Here is a 25,215-nt window from a genome sequence, read left to right on the forward strand (position 1 = left end):
GGGCAACCCATGTCCCTATGTTGTGGTGCTGTATGTGGAAGAGGGGTCTGAAAGGGAACAATGCCCCTTGCTGGGCTCTCTGCTGGCTTTCAGTCTCCTCCCCCACTTCCCACAAACAAGTTGGGCACTTCTGGTGCTGATTCCTTGGGTGTGTGGGCTTGTGTAGTTCTAGGACTCTGTGGGTCTCTCCAATGAATTCTCCTGTGAGGCTGGGAATTTCTCCTACCACCACAATCCCCACAGGTTTTTACAACCAGAGATTTTGAGGCTTTATTTCCCTGTGCTGGAACCCTGGGTTGTGCAGACTTTTCATTCCCCAGTTGTTCCTCCTCGAATATGGGACTGCCCGCTCCTCCGGTCACTGCCTTGCCCTGTCCTCTCTGCCCCTGCTACCCATCTCCACCCCACCTACCGGCTTGTTGAATGTTTCCTCTTTAACTCCTTGGTTGTCGGACTTCCATACAGTTTGATTTTCTGGCAGTTATGTTTGTTTTTTGTTTTTAAATTCATTGTCCTTCTTTTGGTTGTGCAAGGAACCCAAGTGGATCTACCTATGCCTCCATCTTGGCTGGAAACCATATTCCCTCATTTTTAATCCATCTCTCTTTTGGAGATTTCCTTTCAGTCTATAAACCTGTTTAGGCCTCTCTAAACCTAAAAATGAAAAATCTCCTTTAATCCTGCATTTCCCTCTAACTCATCATATTTTTAACAAAAACTTTTCAAAAGTAGAATACATTTGCTGCCTCTTCTCCCCATTACTCCTGAATTATCTTCAGTACAGCTCCCACCCAAACCACTATACTTAAATAGTTCTTGCTAGAGTCACCAAATGGATCCTAATTGCCAAATCAAATGTACATTTTTAGAAATATCTTACTAGACCTCACCTCTGCATCTGACATTGTTTTCTTCTAGTAACTCTCCTTCCCATAACCTTCCAGCATGGCTTTATACTCTCCTAGTCCTCTTCTCTGAATGTTCTTTTACAATCTCTTTTAAGACTTGTTCCTCTTCTAACTCCATTAAACAGCATTTACAAACTACTTAGTAAAAAAAAAAAGATTATAAGCTTTGGAATCAGATCTGATTCAAACTCCAGCTCTACTTTCTACCAATTACTGTGAAAACAGCTATACAACTTAGACACCTCTCTTTGTCTGTTTTGTCATCAACAAAATGGAAATAAGGATATCTACTTTGGAGTGCTATTATGACAATATAGATATAAAATCATCCTGTATTTTTTTTTCCTCCCCCTTTCTTCTATATTCACAAATGGTCACAAGTTGTCCCTATTCTACTATTAACCTCTCAAATTCATCCCTCATTGCCATGCCCACCCCACTTTCTGTGAGTTAGCCAGGCAGAAGAATAAGAAATGGGCAAGGCAAGGAATAATGCATAAAAACACAACTTTTGAAATACTAAGCTGATCCTGTTAAAAAAGCAAATCTAATCACACTACTCCCTTGCCTACAATTTTACAGCTTTTCAGCATGATATAAAAGGCCTTTCAGAATCTGGTCTCTATTTTGCAGCCACTCCTTGTATCTTCTCTGTATTTTAGCCATATCAGACAACTTGGAATTAATGTGGGAAATAGTCAACATAAGCCTACAACTTGAATCCACAATCTTAAATTTTCTACCCTCTTCTGAATTGTTTCTGAATATGGAAACCAATTACTTAGTATCAACACAGTTTAAAACAGAGATATAACCAGAGCCATAGAGGTTATAAAATGAAGCATCTTCAGTGACATGACAGTGATGGGCCAAAAACAAAGAATTAAATCTGTCAGAGTAAGATTTTACAAATATATTTATAATTATAAAAGTATCAATCACTATAAATAGAAAAAATATAATCACTACTTCTCAGACGATATGGAGCTACTAATTACGCAAGATTAACATAAAAATAAAACTTACTTTCTAGACTAAACTGCAAAGACTCTTCGCTTGCCTCAGTCTCAGGACTGACCAGTTTCATTCTTAGACACAATTTGTCATCTGTTTCTGGGGCAGTCCCAGAACCTCCTTTTTCATTCCCAATTATGGGATCATTGGTCTCCACCACACTTTCAGACATGACATCACTGTTTGCTGTGGTGCTTTCTGGATAGTTGCTAGTATCTGGAAGGGAGGCAGGAGGAAGAAAGAAAGGAAGAATACTAAAATACAAAAAACAGTAACTCAAGGTCATCAATTTGCCTGTTTGGCTCCACAGCTCTGCAGGATTGAAGGGGGTTCCTAGGATAGACCCTGTCACATGTATCAACAACTACACACTAGTATTAACACCTGGTCTTAAGAGGAGCAACAGGATTCAGTTCCACTTCTGCATCTGGACAAAGGATGCTGCATGAGCCCTCAGCCAACCCACATCTGCCAGCATCAGGCATAGGTAGCAGGAGACTCCAGACGGCATGATTGTTACCTCCCAGCACTGACTAGAGAAAACAAATAGGTTAATGTAGAAGACTACTAGCTGCTTTAGGGAAGGAGGATCTACATTTTCTTGCCCTGTCGAACAGTAAACTGATCATCCAGGGTACTAAATTAATAGTACTTTCACCCTGCCTGCTGTCCCTTCCTTATATGACAACTCTGTATCATTGCTTAGCACTTCTTAGAATCTTCTATCGCCTTGCAAGTAACAGAATAAAATCCTTATAATTTTTTTAAATTTCTTCCTTCTACCCTTTCTTTCTTTTCATCACCACTCAATATCGCCTGGGAGTAAACTCATGAAATCAGACATCACAGGCTTATTCTTCCTAAGACAAAAATCAGTCTTATGAGGAAGGTCCAATTCCTCAGATCTAAATGAAATCCCTTGCATAAAAAATAGTATCTCAAAAAATTCTGCTTTAAATGCCATTACATTTTAGTCACTCACCAATAGGAGTACTGTGTCTCCTGGGTTCCAATTTTAGGTGCCCAATAAGCGGTGGAGTCGTGCCAGCCAATGGTGGGATAATATCACCTTCTTTAGGCAAAGTGAAATGAAATGGAGTTTCTGGAAGGGAAAAAATAAAGATAAACAAGAAGGAAACCAAAACAAAAGTATAAAAAAGCAAAAGTGAGGAGAACTGCAAGAAATTAATTTCAACTATTATTTTCCCAAATTCTGCCTGATTCCCAAGCTCCCCTTACCAGGCCTCCCAACCAATTTCCTACTGTCCGCTCAGCTTTGTTTTCAGCCATCAACAACACCGACTCAGAGTCGGCAACCACAGGACAGGCGAAGAGAGAAGCCCAGGATCTGGAGGCCCTGTGGAACATGGGGTCAGAGTGAACCTAGAAACATCTGAGCTCTAAGACAGCACCTTTGGGAATACTCAGTGACACAAATTTGGAGAATTTCAAGTCTATACATTTTAAGTTTGTGCAATGTTAATCCAAGGAGTTCGTTTATAAACTTTAGCAATCTGTAGGATCCCCCTGACTGAAGTCTGGTGGTAATACTTGTAATTTATAATCTATTCAAAAAGGTGGCAAAGGATCTCAAGGGCCAAAGTACTTTAAAATACTCATTGGTTCTGACATAGAAATCTACGGTTCCATGGTTCAGCAGTACTGACCAGCACTCACTCTAGACTGCCGCACTAATACTCATATCCAAATCTCTGCACAACTCTAAATCTCACATACATGAGCATTCCAGTATGCACATTTTTGTTTAGTCATTATAAAATTAACATAAACATAAAACATTTGACAAGATACCAAAACACTTTGACAAGAGACAAATTCTGAGATGTCCTAAATTAAATTACAACAGACTGCAGGGTGGAAAAGTTAAGTGGTTAACCAGTTAACTGGGCCTCAGACTAAAACCAACAAAAGACTTCACATTCCAGATCTTGAAACTTTAAATCAACTTTCAGGTGGCTATCTAAAATACAATTCGACCATCAAACACCACTGCATCCTGCTTATGTTTATGCTGCCCGTAACCAATCCAGGAGCATAAATATTTCTTCTTTATGGACTACACCTCCATCTTAGAACTGCACCCCACCCCTACTGCCCTTCGCCTTTTCCTGTCCTTATCTATAGCCAATTCTTTCAAAACAACGTACCATCTTTCTTCCCTGATGGTGTGTCCCACGACCTGGTCCTTTTTCTGGCTAGTATATGGCTCAATAAACTCTTTCATTCAGAAAAGCTTTCAACTGCAAAGGTTTTTGTTTAACATTACTTTTTAATTAGGTCACAGTTCCAAATTTTTACTAAGCGAAATTAGCAAATTGCCAAAACCACATTTTCGATTTTCTAATTATTTACCTCTTTTAATAAAATGACTAAGTTTGGGAGAAAAAAAGAATTGTGACAGACTGCTCCTCTTAAACCTAACATATGAAAATCTGTACTTATCCCAGGATGGCTCAAAATAACTATGACGTGTCATACCAGTCACTACTTGTGAAAAGAGTTTGCTTAATACATTTTCCAACGCCACCAAGCAATTCTCACATTCTCAGGATATTGATGGGGTGTCCTAAAAATTTAACTCAATTCTGATATTCTACCTGGAGATAGCACCAGATCCCACAAGTTAAAGGCTCAGTCCCACAAGACTGCCCCCACTTCAGATGCCAATCGCAAGTCCAAGTTGTTACCAACTGGCTATATATTATAGATTCCATAACCTCCTCTGAGGTTCAATTAACCTGCTAGTGCCACTCAGGGTACTCAGAGAAACATTCACTTACACTTACCAGTTTACTATAAAGACACAGATTAACAGCCATAGAAATTAGTACACAGGATGAGGTCCAGAGGGTTCTGATAGCCTCTAACAATCACTTGGTCTTTCTGGAGAACAGCCCCATCCTGAGGCTATGTAGGGATGTACCCTAAATCATGCATTAGCACAAACCCAGGTGTGACTAAAAAAGCTTGTTCTGAATAACAAAAAATATTCCTCTCACCTGAAAAATTACAAGGTCTTTAGGAGCTCTATGCAAGAAGCTGACAAAATATATCTCTTAATATACCACATTTTCTTCTTTCATCTTTCTCTACTCACATCCTTCATTACCTTTAATAAAGCACTTTATACTGTTTTTTTTCCTTCAAAATCACAAAACAACAACAAAACATCTCTTACATCTACATGTAAGAGAAAGACAAATTAGTAATCTAAAGGGATGAAAAAAGAAAAGGAAATGAACTTTAGAAATAAAGGATAAAAAGTACACATGCTTGGCTAAAAGGAACTGTAAAGACTAGGAGTGGAAAATTTCAACATCACATATAAATGGCAAAGAATGCCACCACAGTTATAGAAATAAAAGAAATAGGTCAGTAGATAAGCATTCACACTCTGGCAGCTTCTTAAAAGGCAAGTCCTGAGTTTCATCAGAGATGGAGGCATAAGTAGATAGATATGCTTCGCTTCCTCACACAACCAAAAGAAAGATAACAGCCAATTTAAAAACAAAAAACAGCCTGAACTGCCAGGAAATCAAACTGTATGGATGTCCAACAACCAAGGAGTTAAATAAAAAACATTCATTCAGACTAGTAGGATGGTTGGCAATGGGAAGCCAAGGTGGAAAGGACGAGCGACAAGGCCACGGCTGGCAGACTGGGCAGTCCAACATTCTCATGCTGATAAGCCAAGAGGAACAACTGCAGAGCGAGACAGTCCACACAACCCAGGGTTCCAGCATGGGTAAATAAAGCCTCAAAACTGCTGGCTGTAAAAATCTGTGGGGGTTGTGGTGGCAGGAGAAACTCCCGTCTCACAGGAGAGTCCGTTGGAGAGACCCACAGGGTCCTAGAACTACACAAGCCCACACACCCAGGAAACAGCACCAGAAGAGCTCGATACATTTGTGAGAAGCAAGGAAAGTGACTGAAAGCAGGGTGAGAGCTGAGCAAGCCAGCAAGTGGCATTGTTCTCTCTCTGATGCATCCCCCACATATAGCACCACCCACAATGCAGCAAGGTGGGCTGCCCCACACCAGCAAATACCTAAGGTTCCACTCCAAACAACGGAACAGGTGCACCAAGACAAAGAAATATGGTCCAAATGAAAGAACAGATCAAAGCTCCAGAAAAAGAACTAAGCAACAATGTCAACCTATCAGATGCAGAGTTCAAAACACTGGTAATCAGGATGCTCACAGAAATGGATGAGTATGCTCACAAAATAAAGGAAGAAATGAAGGCTATACAAAGTGAAGTAAAGGAAAATATACAGAAAACCAACAGTGAAGGGAAGGAAACGGGACTCAAATCAACAATTTGCAGCAGAAGGAAGAATTAAAGCACCCAACGAGAACAAAATGAAGAAACAAGAATTCAAAAAAATGAGGAGAGGCTGAAGAACCTCCAGGACAGTTTTAAATGTTCCAACATCTGAATCATAAGGGTGCCAGAAGGAGAAGAGGAAGGGCAAGAAATTGAAAACTTATTTGAAAAACATAATAAAGGAAACTTCCCGAATCTGGTGAAGGAAATAGACTTCCAGGAAATCCAGGAAGCTCAGAGGGTCCCAAAGAAGTTGGACCCAAGGAAGCACACACCAAGGCATAATTACATTAGCCAAGATTAAAGAGAATCTTAAAAGCAGCAAGAGAAAAGGAGACAGTTACCTACAAAGGAGTTCCAATAAGGCAATCAGCTGATTTCTCAAAAGAAATCTTGCAGGCAAGAAGGGACTGGAAAGAAGTATTCCAAGTCATGAAAGGTAAGGACCTCCACCCAAGATCACTCCATCCAGCAAAGCTATCCCTTAGAAAGGAGGGGCAGATAAAGTGCTTCCCAGATAAGGTCAAGGTAAAGGAGTTCATCATCACCAAGCCCTTATTATATGAAATGTTAAAGGGACTTAATCTAACAAAAAGAAGATCAAAAACTGTGAACAGTAAAATGACAACAAAGTCACAACTGTCAACAACCGAACCTAAAAACCAACCAACCAACAAACAAAAACTAAGCCAACAACTAGAACAGGAAGAGAATCACAGAAATGGAGATCACATGGAGGGTTATCAGCAGGAGAGGAGAGAATGGGGGGAAAGGTACAGGGAATAAGAAGCATAATTGGTAGGCACAAAATAGACAGGGGGAGGTTAAGAATGGTATAGGAAATGGAGAAGCCAAAGAACTTATATGTATGACCCATGGACATGAACTAACGGGTGGGGAGAATGCTGGAGGGATGGGGGGTGCAGGGTGGAGAGGGATAAAGGGGAGAAAAATGGGACAACTGTAATAGCATAATCAATAAAATACACTTTAAAAAAAGATTGAAAATTTAAAAAGCAAGCCATTTAGGTTAATGAAGAAGAATTTAGAAGTGATAGAAACTAAAGAACAAAAACCTGACCCCCAAAAATCTCACAAAGCATCATACATTCCAAATATATATTTTAAAGAATTTTTCACTCCTGGAACAGTCACCTGCACTACACTGCTCTCTTGACAGGAACTATCCCTCACAGTATGATCAATTATACAGAGTTTCGAAAATCTTTGTGATCTTTAAGTATATCCTTCCATGAGACAAACCATATTATGAAAATGTAATGTGCAAGCATTAACAATTATTTTAAATTATTTCCCTGTTTCTTTTGCACAGTAATAGGTAAAAACTTACTGGTATGAAAATTATTTTAACACCATTGATACGAGTGCATTACTACAACCTAAGGGAAAATTGAGTCTTTTACCAGGAACACTAACACAACCTTTATCTGGTCTTCAATGTCTCATTCCTGGATTATTACAGCAGCCTATCAATTATTTTCTCTGCCTTAAGTCTCCCACCCCCCCAACCCCCAATACTTTCTGCACACTTGACTTTGAACACCTTAGCTCCTGGTCAAAACTGTGTGGTTTCTACTAGCAGATAATTCCTAATTCTTTAGCCATCATTCAATTTACTGGTAGCAGCCTATATTTCTAGTCTATATTTAATCATTCGTGTTCATAAAGCCTCTATTCAATGTCCTCCAAGTGCTTTCCCATTTCTCTGCTTTTGTTCACTCATCTGAAAGACAATACTAATCTAATGAAATTAGCGATGAATGCTGCAAAATAATATTTTATCCTCTTAAATTTACAGAAACTTTCAACGTATTCAATTCTTTTTCTAAGATTTAGCATGCCAACATTATTTAAATTATCTAAGTCCCTTCTTGGTTTCCCAGGTTATCATGGTTTATCCTAATGTATGCCAGCATGTCAGCCCATTAAGAAAGATATAAAAGAACAAAAGGAAACTTAATACCAATTATCAAACCATCTAAGTGGGCAGGTTGGACTTATTACTGAAGACTTTAGATATTCATGAGTCCAAAGCAAAATTTAAACCTTTAATGTCAGTAAGGTCTCTCTTCTAACCTCCTGTTACAACATAAAGCCCATCCTTTCTTTTGTTCTCAAGAGAAGACCTGGTCACCTTTCACAACTGATCTAAAGCCATCTACATAAATATATAAGAATTTCTATAATGAAGAAAAATACAAAAGATAGAATTTATATATTGGGTGATGCCATGCATAAACAGTCTACCCTAGAGTCTGTCTCTGACATCAATGGCCAATTAGGATGATATTCCATAAAGTAAGCCAACAAACGTTGGAGCTAGAGCATGAGACATGTCTGGCTTCACTGATTATTATTAACCTATCACATACTATTACTTTGGACTTCATTAAAGACTTATTAAACATGTTATGATTTTTCATACCATCAAACCCATCATAAATTTATTCTATAATGAATAACGTTGGCCTTCCAAGTATCATCCTCTTAAATTTGCTTTGTTCAAATTTCAGGAGTAGGTCTTCAGAGACATGTCTGAAGAGGTCTCCAAATTATTAACAGTGACAAGTTATCTATAAATGGAGGCATTTAGAGTGATTCTCTCCTTTTCTCCCCCTACTGCTTCACGCTCCCCATTACCTCTCTGCCCACCCTCCTCTCTTTCCTCTATTAGCTGACTATTTTCCACAATTAAGCATGTTTCAATCAGTAAAGCTTTTAACCAAAAAAACAAAAACAAAAACCCAGTACCCTTCTAACTTTAACATACAGAAATCTAATGAAAAAACCTGGGACTCAACCAATTCACACCTTTCCAGAACCATTACCGTCTTAGGTTCCTCTCATTTAAATTAGTCTCTCTTGAGGTTTTGCAACTACACAACCATATTTCAAGTATAAAATCATATTTTTTTGTTCTAGCAATGTTCTTATGAATGATTTACTTTATCCTCTAAAAGTCCAACCACTGTCTTCACTGCATTTAGTTGTTTGCTCAAGAATTAATTCTTGAAGTAAACCGAATATAACTTACCAGTATTTTCAATAATCTAATTTTTCTATCCTCATCCATGGATATGTTTACTGATTTTGAGAGAGAGAGGTAGGAAGTGTGTGCTGTGTGTGTGTGTGTGAGAGAGAAACGTCAACTGGCTGCCTCCCACCAGCGCCCTGACCCTACAAGAGACAGAACCTGCAACCTAGGCATGTGCCCTGACTGGGGATTGAACTCACAAACTTACGGGGCACGGGCAATGCTCCAACCAACAGAGCCACTTGGGTTCAATAATCTACATAAATATTAGTAAAATAAGTTTTACTTTGGCAATGTCTATTATAAAAAAGAGCTGGCTCTGCCCATTAATAAATAGGGTAAAGAAGAATTCATGAAGAATACTATTAACATAATAGAACTAATAGCCCAATGTTTTAGAAGCTTCTTTAGCATACAATTGCTAAGATAATTAAAAAGTACTCTTAAATAACCAAATTGAAACAATCTACATGCCCTGATACTTCCTTAGCCTAGGTAGGTCAATAACAGTATTTAGATATGATGAAATACAAAAACATTCAATAATACAAAATATTAGGTCATTCAGATAGTCCTTTACTATAACTCATCAGAATCAGAGGAACTATACAGTGTTACAGGAGAAAAAGCATAGCACTAAGAAGCAGGTGACTTAAGAGTCTTGTGCCACTTCAATCATTTATTAGCCACATGACTTTAGGAGAAGAGACTGAACCCAATAACCCTTAACCTCCTTTTCAGCTCTAACATTTCTCATTCTGAAGAGAGAAAAAAAAATCCTGAATATAATACCTAATGAATAGGGATAATTTTGAGGGCATAAATAAATAAGCACTACTAATAATCACACCTAGACAAGAGGTATAAAGTGGGACTGTTACAGGAACACCAAAAGGTATAATCACTTATACTAATAGCTATGATGTGTCCAAATACTGTTTCTCATTTCCATAACCCTAGAGGCTGATTTTCTTAAGCTTGTCTTTTGTTTTTAATTTTTTTTTTGAGGTTTGTTTTGTTTCTAAATTATACTAACTCTGGGCATTTAGAAAGTTTGAATTCTTTTCAGCTAACATCATACATTATATTCTACAAATATTTCAGAAAGTAATCTATATTCCCATCTGGACTTCAAAAAATAGAAAAAGGGCACATACTAATACCTTTTCCAGTTTAAGGTTTAAGATGTATATATGGTTGAACCAAATTTTAAAACTTTACTTAATGCCCATAAAGAGGAAATAACCAATATAGGCATAGTCATTAATAGAGTTCTGAATATGATTTTACTGTAAGATCGTTGTACTTCAAGGCAACTGTCAAAACAGAAAAATTTGGACCAAGACTGGGACCTTAGTAGAAACACCAGATTGGTATAATTTCTACATATTTATAAAATTCACATTGACTACTCCTGAGTTATAAAGCTAAAAAACATCAAATGACCTGATTCCATAAATTACAGCTACAAAAGGATACAACCCAAGTTTTTTAATTTCCCAATTATTATTAGCTATTCATAAACAAAAATCCAAGTTAATTTTCAGCCCTGACATAAGCATGCAGTTCTCTCCTACCTTCCATTCCAAATTGTAATTTGGTTGGAGACACAGAACAATTTACAATCACACTCACCACTAGAGCTTTCACAGAAGCTTTGTGAGGTGTGGGCAGAGGCCTTCTCCAGCTTCTTTGTATTAGCCATTCTTGAATCTTCTGCTAACAAGTTATCTGTTTTCTCTTGAGGTTGGGTCGGCTGCATTTGCTGACTAGGTTTTGGAGCATCATCTGCTCTCACTGAAGTCACAGGATGTAAAGAGTCGGCCTCTACAGGTTCTTTTTCTGTAGTCACTGATTTCAGATCTCCTTCATATTCAGCACTCTTTTCTTCCTGGGTATCAGCTCTATTCTCAGCACATGGTTCTATTTCTGGAGCATCATCCTCCCACAACTGGGAATCTGAGCATTTCTCCACACCCTCTAAAGGTTCAGAAGAAACATCAACTCTGGGAGATGGTTCCTTCACATCTACAATGACAACACTTGAGTCCTCTGAAGTAGCTTCTTCCCATGCTTCTTGATCCTTATGTTCCAATTCTTGGTCAAGTACTGGAAGCTTTTGGGGGGAGTCAACACTGGTTTCAACTTCCATAGCTTCCTGACATTCCTGTTTCGTGATTTCCTTTGAAAGACACAACCCTTGGGATTGAGTTTCAGTCAGAGAAAGGTGTAATGAGACACTCTCCATATTTTCTTCTTTCAGCTCTTCTCCTTGACTTTCACAGGGAGTCTCAGGAATTTCTTCCACCTCAGAACTTGAAGACCCCTCCTCTGGATGATGTTCTTTAATTTCCATAGCTTCCTCCTGATCTAACACACTAGAGAGTGCCTCAGATCGAGTAGCTGGAGAAGGAACAGCCTGACTCCCTGAATCACAAGTGAGGTCAATACAAATGTCTTCTGCTACAGTCTCTTCTCTGCCTTTGCAATCAGTACCTAAAATGCTAACATCATCTCTGGTTTCTGTGTCGTCCCCCTTTGTTTCATCAGCACTCTGATTCATGTCTACTTGGCCATCTTGTACTGGATTCATCAGGACACTATCATTTTCAGCAGAAATGAGTTTAGAATTGAGAACTGATGACACGGGTTCAGTATCCTCAATCTGTGTGTTTTCTCCATCTTCACCAATCCTGTGAGAACTCAAGCTCTCCATCTTTGGGGACTGACTATACTCACTTGTAGAAAGCATCAACTTACAAGAATCCCCTGTCAAAGATAGCCCAAGGTCCTCAGTGGAATTCTTTGGTTCAATCCCTGGAGTTTTAGAACACTCGACAATCAAAGATGAACTATGCAAATCTCCACCTTTCTTCCCATCATTAGATCGTTCTTCCAAACTTGGAGATGGAAAGAAAATATCCTAAGGAAGATGAAAAAAGAGACAAATCTTCATTTGTTCTTAATCATATTTCTTTTAAATCTAATCCCTGAATTCATCTAAAATTCCTAAATTAATTATTCAAGAACTGAACAACTCTATGACCATGTTCTCAGAAATACAAGGCTCACAATCACCAGTCTTTTCATCAACACGAGTCCCTCTAAAGCTTTTCTTATGAGTTATTGACATAGAACAAGCATAATCAAAACAAAAACTTGAAGTATTAACTCACACTTTTTAAAAAATATTTTATTTATTTATTTTTAGAGAGAGGGGAAGGGAGGGAGAAAGAGAAGGAGAGAAACATCAATGTGTGGTTGCCTCTCATGTGCTCCCTACCAGGGACCTGGCCTGCAACCCAGGCATGTGCCCAACTGGGAATCGAACCGCCGACCTTTCAATTCACAGGCCCGCACTCAATCCACTGAGCTACACCAGCCAGGGCTTAACTTACACTTTTAAGAGTAGGAAGACACTAAAATTTAGCTGTACATCACCAAGCTATTAAAATCATGACATATATATGATGGGCCCACAATTACACAGGATCATTTGAACACATGACTACAAAGACCACTTCAGTTTTCACAAAGCAGGAATATATACTTATTTCACTCCCCACTATTTCGAAATATGCTAGCATTCATAAAGCAGATGTTAAAATCCAAAACTTGTAATATCATTAGTCAACACATACTACTACATACCAACAAGGATGGCTGAAGTTAAAAAGACTACATCCTGGTGGTAAGGATGTGGAACAACTGCATCTCTCATACATTGCTGGCAGGCATGCGAAAGATACAGCCGCTTTCAAAAACGGTATGGCAGTATCTGATAAAGTTAAACTTACATTACTATTATGACCCAGAAATTCTACTTGTCGGTTTTTACACAAGAGAAATAAAATCGTATGTCCACACAAAGATGTATATGCAAGTGTTCATGGCAGTATTACTCATAATAGTCAAAAACTGGAAGTGACCCAAATATTCATCAACTGGTGAATATACTGTAGATGTCCATATTATGAACACTACTAACAATGAAAAGGAATAAAACATTAACGCATGTAAGAATATGAATCTCAAAAATACACTAGGCTAAAGAAGTCAAGGGGTTCAAATATATGGTGACAGAAGACTAGAGTTTGGGTGGTAAGCAGATAGGGTGTACAGATGTCATATTACAAAGCTGCACACCTGATGTTATATAATGTTATAAACCAATGTTTTCCCAATAAATTTAATTTTTTAATTAATTTTTTAAAAGAATTCAAACACAAAAGAGCATACATACTTTATGATGACAACGATAAGAAATTCTCAGAAACACAAAACTAGATTGACAGGAGGCAAATGAATGGCTGTCTAGGATGAAAGAGGGGACCAAGGGAGTGGGGAGAAGGAATCATCTGCAAAGGATTATGAAGAAACTTTTTAGGGTGAGGAAACTACTCTCTACTGTGATGGTGACTGTGGTAATGTATTTGCATACAATGTCCAAAATTCATCAGACTATACACTTAAAATGGCATTTTTATTTTATGATAATAATACCTGCATTTTTTAAAAAGAAAAAAACCCAAAGCTTAATATGTTTTTATGTAAGAACTACATTTACTGTGTTACTTTCCTGAAATAAATGCTATAAAACTCTAGCATTTAGCTGGTAAGACATTCACTTCCCATGATTTTTAAAAGAATGAGGAATCAAGATAGGTTGCCCAACATTCTATATATTCTGTAACTTCTGGTATTTCAATGTGTGGTGTTACTGTTTACCCTTTCAAATTATAAAAATAGTCATAAATTTGAGCCTGCTCATTTATTCTCACGCATGACTGAAATGTTGGTCCAACATTTCTAAATGGCAATTTGGCAATGCACGACAGTCTTGAAACTATATATCCCTAGCCCCAAAATTTCATTTTAAGGGAATTATTTGATGGAAATACACTGAGACTTGGCTACAATACTGTTCAGTGCTAAATTATTATTTAGAATAGGAAACAATATGAAATATCTTAAATGTGTGATAGAAGATTCATTTAAAAACTATGATACCCCCCACGATGGACATTCTGTATCTACATAAAACTGTACATGAATATTAAAATATATAGAAAAATATTCAAACTATGCATGAAATAGAAAAGTTTTTATTTTAGTAAAAAATGTGTATTTATTTCATCATAGTCTTTGAATACATTTTATATAATGTTCATGTATTTTTATTAATAAACATATACCATAAATAAAGAGTAGTTATTTCTGAGACAGGATAACTGATCTTATTTTCATTTATCTGTACATTATACACCCTCTAAAACAAATATGCTTAATTTTTGTTTCAAAAAATAAGTCACTTTACAAAGGCTCTTAATAAGACATTGCTAATAAAATTGTAAACACATTTTTAGTGTAAAAATCACATAAAATGAAATTAACCACTTTACAGTGAACAATATTGTGCAACCACCAACACCTCTACCTACTTCAAAACATTTTCATCACTCCAAAAGGTATTTCCATACTGTATCCATTCAGGAGTTGCCCCCCATTATGAGTACTTTTTTAGCATCATCAAACTAAATACTAATGTGAATTTTTTTTACAAAATTTTTTCAACATAGTATACAGAATTTTAGTCAGAGTAAAATTTTAGGGCTAATTAGCCTATCAACAAGCTAGGTTTCTAAAGACTGCCTGAAAAAAAATTTTTTTTTAAAAAGACTGCCTGGATATAGCCTCCGGGGGTCTGGTCCCTAATAATCCAGTGTTGTGGCTTCCCGCAGGTTTAGTTAGAATAACAGAGCTACCAGAGCTAAGGGAATAAAACCTCCACAGACACTTGGTTGGTGTGGCTCAGTGGATTGAGCACCAGCCTGAGAACCGAAAGGTTGCCGTGTAAGAGCACATACCTGGGTTGCAGGTTTGGTCCCCAATCAGGGCACATATGAGGCATCTATGTTTCTCTCCCTTCCTTTCTCCATTTCCCTTCCCCTTTCTCCCTAAAATCAATAAGCATGTCCTCAGATGAGGATAAAAAAAAAAGACCAATTGGAAAACTGTCAGGACTACACTCAATATGAGTGGATCTTTAAGTAAAAACCTAAATCCATAGCTTCCAACCAGTCAAAAACTGGTATACAAGGTTTAAGAGCCATTCATACAATCATCTATAATCTGATTTGTTTTCATCCCCAATATTAATAATATATCAAAAATGGTATAAGTGTTAAATACCAATCCCTGGCTGGTATAGCTCAGTGGATTGAACACGGGCCTGCAAACCAAAGCACTGCTGGTTCAACTCCCAGTCAGGGCACATGCCTGGGTTGCAGGACAGGTCCCCAGGTCTTATGTGGGGCACACAAGAGGCAACCACACATTAATGTTTCTCTCCTTCTCTTTCTCCTTCCCTTCCCATCTCTCTAAAAATAAAATAAATCTTTAAAAAAAAAAGTGTTAAATATCAAACCATGTTCTACTAATCCTCACCCCATCCCTCATATCTTGGTGAAAGGTCGAAGAGGCTATACAAGTAACAAATACAATACTTTCAGTCCCGATGGTGGGGTAGGTAAATACTGTGTTCACCTCCCATGATCACATCGAAATTACAACTATATTACAGAAAAATATCACCATTGACAACCACCTAAAGACCAGCTGAACAGATGGCCTACAGCTAAGGTTATAAAGAAGCAGCCATCGCCTGACTATAGGGAGGGCATAGACTCCAAACAGACAAGTCCCACACCCATGGTGTCGCAATTAAGAATGGAGAAGACCCTGGCTGCTTGGCTCAGTTGGTTGGAGCATCATCCCATTCACCAAAAGACTGCAGGTTCAATTCCCCTATCAGGGCACGTACAAGAGGAAGCCAATTGATGTCTCTCTTACATTGATGTTTCTCTCTCCTCCTTCCACTCTCTAAAATCAATAAACATATCCTAGGATGAGGATTTTTTAAAAAAAAGAATGAAAAAAAAATGGAGAGGGGTCTCTCCACTACAGAGGTCTCCCCCCAGGAGCAGGGGATCACAGCCTGGGGCCACCAGTGCTGGGAAGAGGAGTCTGCATAACATCTGCATGTGAAAACTAGCAGGAATTGCCTCCATCCAAATGAGATGGAGGGGTGCTGGAGACCAAGGTGCTCCTTTTGAGGGGCTCCTGCACAAACTGGCTCAAAAACTCGCACATTCGAAGCCCCAGTGCAAGGGCAGCAGCTCCAAAAGCACCAGGGACATGCAGTTAGGAATTAAATTGACTAGCGTCAGGGCAAAAGCTAAAGGGATAGCAGTCAGGGCAGCTCTCTCCTGGCAGGGAGGTGATTGCAGGTGCCATTGTTCCTTTGTTAAACTCAACTCCTACTCACCCTGCAGAGGCAGGTGGGCATGAAATCTGAGCTTTCCTTTGACTGGGCTAACTCTATGCACCCTGTCCTGGAGACTCTCTGAGACGCACAACTCACAGCAGCTTCCAGCAGCTCCTCCACAGGAGTAGTTTGCCTCAACTTGTGCTGCAGAGTTACTTAAAATCTCTCAAAGGTCCACAAACACTAAACAAGCAACAGCAGGCTTTGGTATGCCCTGTACCTCTAAGAGCCCTCCCCTTCCACAGAACAAAGAGTAACCAGTAACTTTAATCAGGTGGCCCAAGCCAGGTATAAGCGCTGGCAAGTCTTGGCTTGGAACAAAGCTGTAACTAAGCAGCCTCAAGCCCAGCACAAGTGGTGGTTGACACCAGCTCACACTGTGGTGCACACCAAAGTGTCCCGAGTCCAGCACAAATGGAACCAGCCACAGATCAATCTGTAGCTCCTACCATGCATCCCAAGCCCAGTATAAGTGGCCACTGACCTTGGCCTGCACCAGAGTCCTTCCCAAAAGGCACCAGGACCAACAAACCAGCTTCAGACCATACCACGGCACCACCCAAGGTGGTGTTTTTTTTAACTCCACAAACAACACACCCCAAGGACAGACTTGGCTGTCACCAGAGCTCCTTAAAGTGACCCCTGCTCTAAGGGATCATCCCCTACAAAACTACAGTGCCCATCTACTGTAGTTATGGACAGCCTTCACATCAGTTAGACTGAGAAAGAACAGAACCCACAGACACGCCAATAGCAATGAAGGCTAAACTACAACACACAACCCACACAAGGGACACCTGTGGAGCATACAGCTCAGGTAACCAAAGAGAGAGCAGCACGGAGCCCCACACAAAACCTACTACATCAGGCCACTCTGCCAAGACTGGAAGACATAGACTGGAAGAAAAGATCTACCTACTACACAGAAACAAACCTAGGGAGTCAGCCAAAATGAGGAGACAAAGAAACATGTCTAAATGAAAGAACAAGACAAAACTCCAGAAAAAGAACTAAACAAAATAAAGACAGGCAATCTACCAGATATGGAGTTCAAAACACTAGTTATAAACAATGAGTGCGGGGGAAGAATAGAGGAACTTAAACAGAGACATAGGAACGAAAAGAAAAAAAAAGAACCAGTCAAAACGAAAAATACAATAACTGAAATGAAGACTGCATTAGAAGTAATCAACATCAGATTACAAGAAGCAGAGGACTCAATCAGCAATCAGGAGGACAAGGTAGAGGAAAACATCCAATCAGAACAGCAAAAAGAATAAAAGAATTTTAAACAGAAGGATAGGATAAGGGCCCCTACAATAACATCAAGCATACCAACATTTGCATCACAGGGGTACCAGAAGGAGGAGAAAGGAAGCAAGAGAGTAAGAAATTGAAAACCTATTTGAAGAAATAATGACTGAAAATTTTCATAACCTTAAGAAAAAAATACTTACAAGTCCAAGAAGCGCAGTTACAAACAAGATAAACCTAAAGAAGCCCACACCAAGACACATAAAGATTAAAGATAAAGATTAAAGATAAAGATTAAAGACAAAGAGAGAATCTTAAAAAACAGCAAGAGAAAAGCAGTTAGTTACATACAGAAAAACTCCCATTAGACTGTCAGGTGATTTCTCAACAGAAACTTTGCTTGTAATGTAAGAAAAGACTCGCACAAAATATTCGAAGTGATGAAAAGCAAAGACCTACAACCAAGATTACTCTACCCAGCAAGGCTACTATTCAGAATTGAAGGAAAGACAGATTCTGACACTGAAAAAGTTCACCACCATCAAACCAGTATTATAAGAAATGTTAAAGGGATTTCCTTAAAAAAGAGGGGGAAAAAGAGAAACATAAATATGAATAATAAAATGGCAATAACTACTTATCTATCAATAATCACTTCAAATGTAAATGTATTAAATTGTCCAATTAAAAGACATAGGGTATCTGAATGGACCAGAAAACAAAGGCCCATACATATGCTGTCTATGAGACCCACTTCAGATCCAAAGACACACATAGACTAAAAGTAAAGAAATGGAAAAAAACATTTCACGCAAATGGAAATGAAAAAAAGCCAGGGTAGCAATACTTACACCAGACAAAACAGACTTTAAAACAAAGACTGTAACAGACAAAGAAGGACGTTAAACGATAATGATAAGGGGATCAATCCAACAAGAGGCTATAACCCTTAAAAACATTTATGCACCCAACACAGGATCACTTAAATATACAGAGCAAATACTGATGGACATAAAGGGAGAGATCGACAGTAATACAGTCAGTCATACTAGAGAACATTGACACCCAACTGACATCAATGGATAGATGTTCCAGGTGAAAATCAACAAAGAATCAGCACACTTAAATGACACACTAGACCAGATGGATTTAATTGGTATTTCAGAGCACTTCACACCAATGCAACAGACTACACATACTTTTCAAGTGCACATGGAACATTTTCCAGGATAAACTACATGTCAGGCCACAAAATAAATCTCAGCAAATTTAATAAGACTGATATCAATCATCTCCAACCACAATGGTATGAAACTAAAATTCAATTATAAGAAGAAAACTGAAAAATACACAAACATGGAAGCTAAATAACGTGCTACTAAACAATGACTAGTTGACAATAGATCAAGGAAGAAATTAAAAGATACTTTGAGACAAAAAAAAAAAAAAAGGAAAACACAATTACCCAAAAATCTACAGGACACAGCAAAAGCAGTGTATTCATAAGCAATACAGGCCTACTTCAGGAAACAAGAAAAATCTAGTTCCTTATACACTAAGGAACTAGAAAAAAGAACAACAAATGAAGACCAAAGTAAGTAGGAGCAAAGAAATAATAAAGATCAGAGTAGGAAAAAACCAAATAGAGCTTTAAAAAATGTAAAATAACAATGAAAGCAAGAGCCAGTTCTTTGAAAAGATAAGACTGATAAACCTTTTATCAGATTCATCAAAAAAGAGAGGAGACCCAAGTAAATAAAATCAGAAACGTAAGAGAAGTGACTTTTTTTTATTGTTGTTCAATTACAGTTGTTTGTATTTTGAGAAGTGACTACTGACACCACAGAAATACAAGGATTGTAAGAAAATATTATGAACAATTATATGCCATCAAATTGGACAATCTGGAAGAAAGGTTAAATTCCTTAGATATGTAATGTCTTCCAAGACTAAATCAAAAACAAACAGAAAATTGAAGCAGACTGATCACTACCAACAAAACTGAATCAGTAATCATAAAACTCACAGCAAAGAAAAGTCCTGAACGAATGGCTTCACAGGTGAATTTTACAAAACATTCAAAGAATTAACACCTATCCTTCTCAAACTACTCCAAAAAACTAAGGAGAGAAGGCTCCCAAGCTTATTTTATGAGGCAAGCATTACTCTGATTCCAAAAGCAGGCAAAGACATTACAAATATATATATTTTTTGTATATGTCTTCCTGGGCAAGAAAAACAAAGAAAAAATAAAATGGGACTACATCAAATTAAAAATTTTTTGTACAGTGAAGGAATCTGTCACCAAAACAAAAAGTCAACCTACTAAGTAGAATTGCCAAAGATATATCTAATAATGGATTGATATCCCAAAAACATAAAAAACTCATAGAACTTAACATCAAAAGACAAAAAACAGCCCTGGCTGGTGTGGCTCAGTGGACTGAACGCGGTGAACCAAAGGGTCGCAGTTTTGATTGCACATGCCTGGGCTGCAGACCCCAGTAGGGGGCACACTAGAGGTACAGACAACTATGTTTCTCTCCCTCCCTTTCTCCCTCCCTTCCCCGCTTTCTAAAAATAAATAAATAAAATCTTTACAAATAAAAATAAAAACAGTCATGGGAATGTCAAATACAACATAGGGAATATAGTCAATAATATTGTAATAACTATTTCAAATGGGTATTGGACTTACTGGGGTGATCACTTCAGAAGTTATATAACTATCTAATCACTATGTTGTGTACCTGAAACTAATGTAACATTATATGTCAACTGTAATTGAAAAATAAAAATTTTAATGTAAATTAAAATGAACATATATATTAGGAAAGACTAGCTGTATCCCAATTTTCTCAATTAGTAATTATCTCATTATAAATATTTAGATCTGCCCTGGCTAGTGTGGCTCAGTGGGTTGGGCATCATCCCACAAATCAAAAGATCCCTCATTTGATTCCCTGTCAGGGTACATGCCTGAGTTGCAGGCCAGGTTCCCAGTTGGGGACCTACAAGAAGCAACTGATTGCTGTTTCTCCTGCACATCACTGTTTCTCTCCTTCTCTTTCTCCCTCCCTTCCCCTCTTGCTAAAAATAAAGAAAATCTTTTAAAAAATAAATACATAAATATTTAGATCTTGCAACATCAAAATTATGTAAATTTGGACTCCAATAATCAAGGTACAGGAGAAATAACAGATGTGCAAAGGTTAGCTATTAAGAATAACATGTAGAGAACCAAGATGGCGGCGTAGGTAGACACACTGCACCTCCTCGCACAACCAGAACTGACAGAAAATCGAACGGCAAGGAAGTCCGACACCAAGGAAATAAAAAATAAACATTCATCCAGACCGGTAGGAGGGGCGGACACGGGCAGCAGGGGGGAGGAGAGGACTCGCGTGGACGTGGCAGGACTGAGACTGGCAGAGTGTGGGACGAACGGGGCAGGCAGTCTGACCACTGGCAGACCCTGCGGCCCCACATTCGTGCAGATAAACTGAGAAGGCCAGACTCAGAGTGGCGGAGAACGGGGCAGGCAGAGCGGCGAGTAGCACCCGGCAGCCCCACATTCACGCACAGATAAACCGGACAAACAGTGGGGAGCAAAGCAGACCTCCCAACCCAGGGCTCCAGAGCGGGGAAATAAAGCCTCAAACCTCTGATTGAAAACACCCGTGGGGGTTGGGGTTGGCAGGAGGAGAAACTCCCAGCCTCACAGGAGAGGTCGTTGGAGAGACCCACAGGGGCCTAGAGTGTGCAAAAGCCCACCCACTCGGGAACCAGCACCAGAGGGGCCCAGTTTGATTGTGGGTAACAGAGTGAAAGATTGAGGTCCGGTGGAGAGTGGAGCGGGCACCATTGCTCCCTTCTCGGCCCCTCCCCCACGTACAGCGTCACAGCGCAGCGACCAGCGTTACCCCGCCCCGGGGAACACCTAAGGCTCCGCCCCTTTAAGTAACAGACATACCAAGACAAAAAAAAAAAAATGGCCCAAATGACAGAACACTTCAAAGCTCCAGAAAAAATACAACTAAGCGAGGAAGAGATAGCCAACCTATAGGATGCACAGTTCAAAACACTGGTTATCAAGACGCTCACAGAATTGGTTGAATTGGTTCGAAAACCAGATGAAAAAATGAAGCCTATGCTAAGAGAAACAAAGGAAAATGTACAGGGAACCAATAGTGATGCGAAGGAAACTGGGACTCAAATCAACGGTGTGGACCAGAAGGAAGAAACATCCAACCAGAAAAGAATGAAGAAACAAGAATTCGGAAAAATGAGGAGAGGCTTAGGAACCGCCAGGACATCTTGAAACGTTACAACATCCCAATTATAGGGGTGCCAGAAGGAGAAGAGGAAGAACAAAAAATTGAAAACTTATTTGAACAAATAATGAAGGAGAACTTCCCCAGTCTGGCAAAGGAAATAGACTTCTAGGAAGTCCAGGAAGCTCAGAGAGTCCCAAAGAAGCTGGACCCAAGGAGGAACACACCAAGGCACATCATCATTACATTAGCCAAGATTAAGCAGAAGGAGAGAATCTTAGAAGCAGCAAGAGAAAAGGACACAGTTACCTACAAAGGAGTTCCCATAAGACTGTCAGCTGATTTCTCAAAAGAGACCTTACAGGCAAGAAAGGGCTCGAAAGAAGTATTCCAAGTCATGAAAGGCAAGGACCTACATCCAAGATTACTGTATCCAGCAAAGCTATCATTTAGAATGGAAGGGAAGATAAAGTGCTTCTCAAATAAGGTCAAGTTAAAGAAGTTCATCATCACCAAGCCCTTATTATATGAAATGTTAAAGGGACTTATCTAAGAAAAAGAAGATAAAAAATATGAACAGTAAAAATGACAGCAAACTCACAGTTATTAACGACCACACCTAAAACAAAAACAAGAGCAAACTAGGCAAACAACTAGAACAGGAACAGAACCATAGAGATGGAGATCACATGGAGGGTTGTGAATAGGGGAGTGGGAGGGGGAGAGGGGGGGAAAGGTACAGAGAATAAGTAGCATAGATGATAAGTAGAAAATAGACAGGGGGAGGGTAAGAATAGTGTAGGAAATGTAGAAGCCAAAGAACTTATAAGTATGACCCATGGACATGAACTATAGGGGAGGAATGTGGGAGGGAGGGGGTGGGCAGGATGGAGTGGAGTGAGGGGGGTGGGAAATGGGACAACTATAATAGCATAATCAATAAATATATTTTTTAAAAAAAAGAATAACATGTAAAGCCCTGGCTGGTGTGTCTCAGTGGACTGAGTGCCAGCCTGCAAAGCTGGTTAATTTCCAGTCAGGGAACATGCCTGGGTTGCGGTTCAGGCCCCCAGTAGGGGGCGCATGAGAGGCAACCACACACTGCTGTTTCTCTCCCTCTCATTCTCCCTCTCTCCCCCTTTAAAAATGAATAAATAAAATCTTTTAAAAAATAACAAGTAAGGAGTTTGAGACATAATGAAAAAAAGTATGGAACTTAAATGATGGATTCAATACACATATTTATTTAAACTCTTTTCCAAATCTCTGCTAAGTAATTGTAAAGGAGTGTTTTTAAAGCTTGAATTTTCAAGAAAAAGAGAACGGAAGAAAAAACAAGAGCAACAAATTTTGGAAGAGGATTCATCTATTGAGCAGACTAGTGAAAGCTGAATTCCTAGAGCAACAGTAGAAAAAGTCAAGAAGTAACCCAAATTATACCACAGAATCACCATGCCCCAAATAAAGATTCAGGACTTGGCAGCAGCGCCAGGTAACTCTGGAAGTGGTGGTAAGAGTAAAGCTAAAAACAGGAGGACTGGTTGGAAATTCATTTAAAAAGTAGTTCAACTCCCTAATCCTCTCTCCCTGACCCACCTCTGTCCTAGAGAGAGTAAAATAAAGCATCCCTGAACTGGAGGACAAGAGACACAGTTATGAGAAAGTATCACACTGAAAACAGTGAGACTAAATAAAAATATACATATTAAATGGAAGCTGTACCTGCCTCTCAACACCCCAGTCCTCTTACATTAACATACTTCTAGAACAATGATAGCCAACAGACAGGAGATTAAACATTTTTCTGGGGAATCTGACCAAGCTGAGACAAATTAAGATACTGACACTAGGAGACCCCAAAAATGGCCCAGCAGATCAGACTACAGTGAATCCCTGAAACAGCAAGTACCAAGTACCAGGTCAGAATTTCTAATCAGTTTTCTGGTATTTCATTCTTAAGCAGACAATCAAGGATTAGCAGATACTTGAAGAAAGCCTCTAAGGTAGAAATCAAACATCAAAACTAACTAAAATCTATTTGAAGAAATACTAACTATTCCAGGGAAGAGAAAAAAACATTTTTTCAAAAAACCTATTTATTACTATCTTAGAGAAAAATGAACATGAATATACCCATAAAATGGACAAAATGCTATTTTAAAGAGAGAGAGAAAGGAAAGTCAGAGGAAAAGTAATTAGGTTTTTGAAATTAAAAACCTAAGAGTAAAAAGTAGTAACTAAGAGAAAAGTTAAGAGACTGCTGAACCCAGCAATCACACTCCTAGGTATATACAAGAAAAATAAAAACATATGTCCACACAGAAACTCGTACACAAGTGTGCATAGCAGAATTATTCACAATAGCCAAAAAGGGGAAACAACCCGAACATCCATCAACTGTTAAATGGATGAATAAGATGTGGTATATACATATGGTGTAGCAATTCAGAAAAAAAAGGAATGAAGTTTTAATACATGCCACAACATGAATGAACCATGAAAAAATTATGCTAATTGAAATATACTAATGATGGTATAATTCCATTTACATGAAATGTCCAGAACAGGCAAATCCATAGAGACACAAAGTAGATTAGTAGCTGACTAGGGGTGGGAGAAGCTAGAGTGACTGCTAATGGGCATTGGGTCTCTTTTGGGGAGGGGAGACTAAAAATGAGTAACTGCACAACTTTGTGAATATACTAAAAGTCACTGGATTGTACACTTTAAAGGGGTGAAAAATGTAATACATGAATTATATCTTAATGAAGTTGTTTTAAAATAAAATGATAGTTGAGGAAAATTACCCAGAAAGTTGAACAAAAAAAAGAGAGATAAGAAGTAAGAGACAAAATAAGAGGAAGAAATTAATGAATTAAATGTTTGTCCCTGAGTCCCTGAACTGAAGGACCTGACTTTTTACACTGACGGGACTTACCATTTCCCCAATACAATGAATGAAAATAGTTCTATGCCAAAAGTCTGGAGATGTGAGAACACTATAGACAAAGAGGTAATCCTACAATATTCCAGTA

General features: G+C 38.6%; 1 protein-coding gene across 4 annotated transcripts in view; it reads right to left on the bottom strand.

Annotated features, from left to right (window-relative positions):
- Window positions 1–25,215, bottom strand: part of TP53BP1 (tumor protein p53 binding protein 1) — a 90,343-nt gene that overhangs the window by 29,831 nt on the left and 35,297 nt on the right. For 3 of the 4 annotated variants that reach the window (XM_053927611.2, XM_045202179.2, XM_024568496.3), the window contains 3 exons: window positions 10,961–12,248; window positions 2,905–3,024; window positions 1,935–2,138 (listed from right to left, as the gene is read on the bottom strand). In XM_053927611.2, coding sequence (XP_053783586.1) covers window positions 1,935–2,138; window positions 2,905–3,024; window positions 10,961–12,248 — 1,612 coding nt within the window. Of the gene's footprint in view, window positions 1–1,934; window positions 2,139–2,306; window positions 2,444–2,904; window positions 3,025–10,960; window positions 12,249–25,215 lie in introns of those variants that run through there. The other variant, XM_045202180.2, reaches the window with a different exon arrangement.

This window comes from Desmodus rotundus, chromosome 7, assembly GCF_022682495.2.
Source record: "Desmodus rotundus isolate HL8 chromosome 7, HLdesRot8A.1, whole genome shotgun sequence".
Lineage (NCBI taxonomy): Eukaryota > Metazoa > Chordata > Mammalia > Chiroptera > Phyllostomidae > Desmodus > Desmodus rotundus.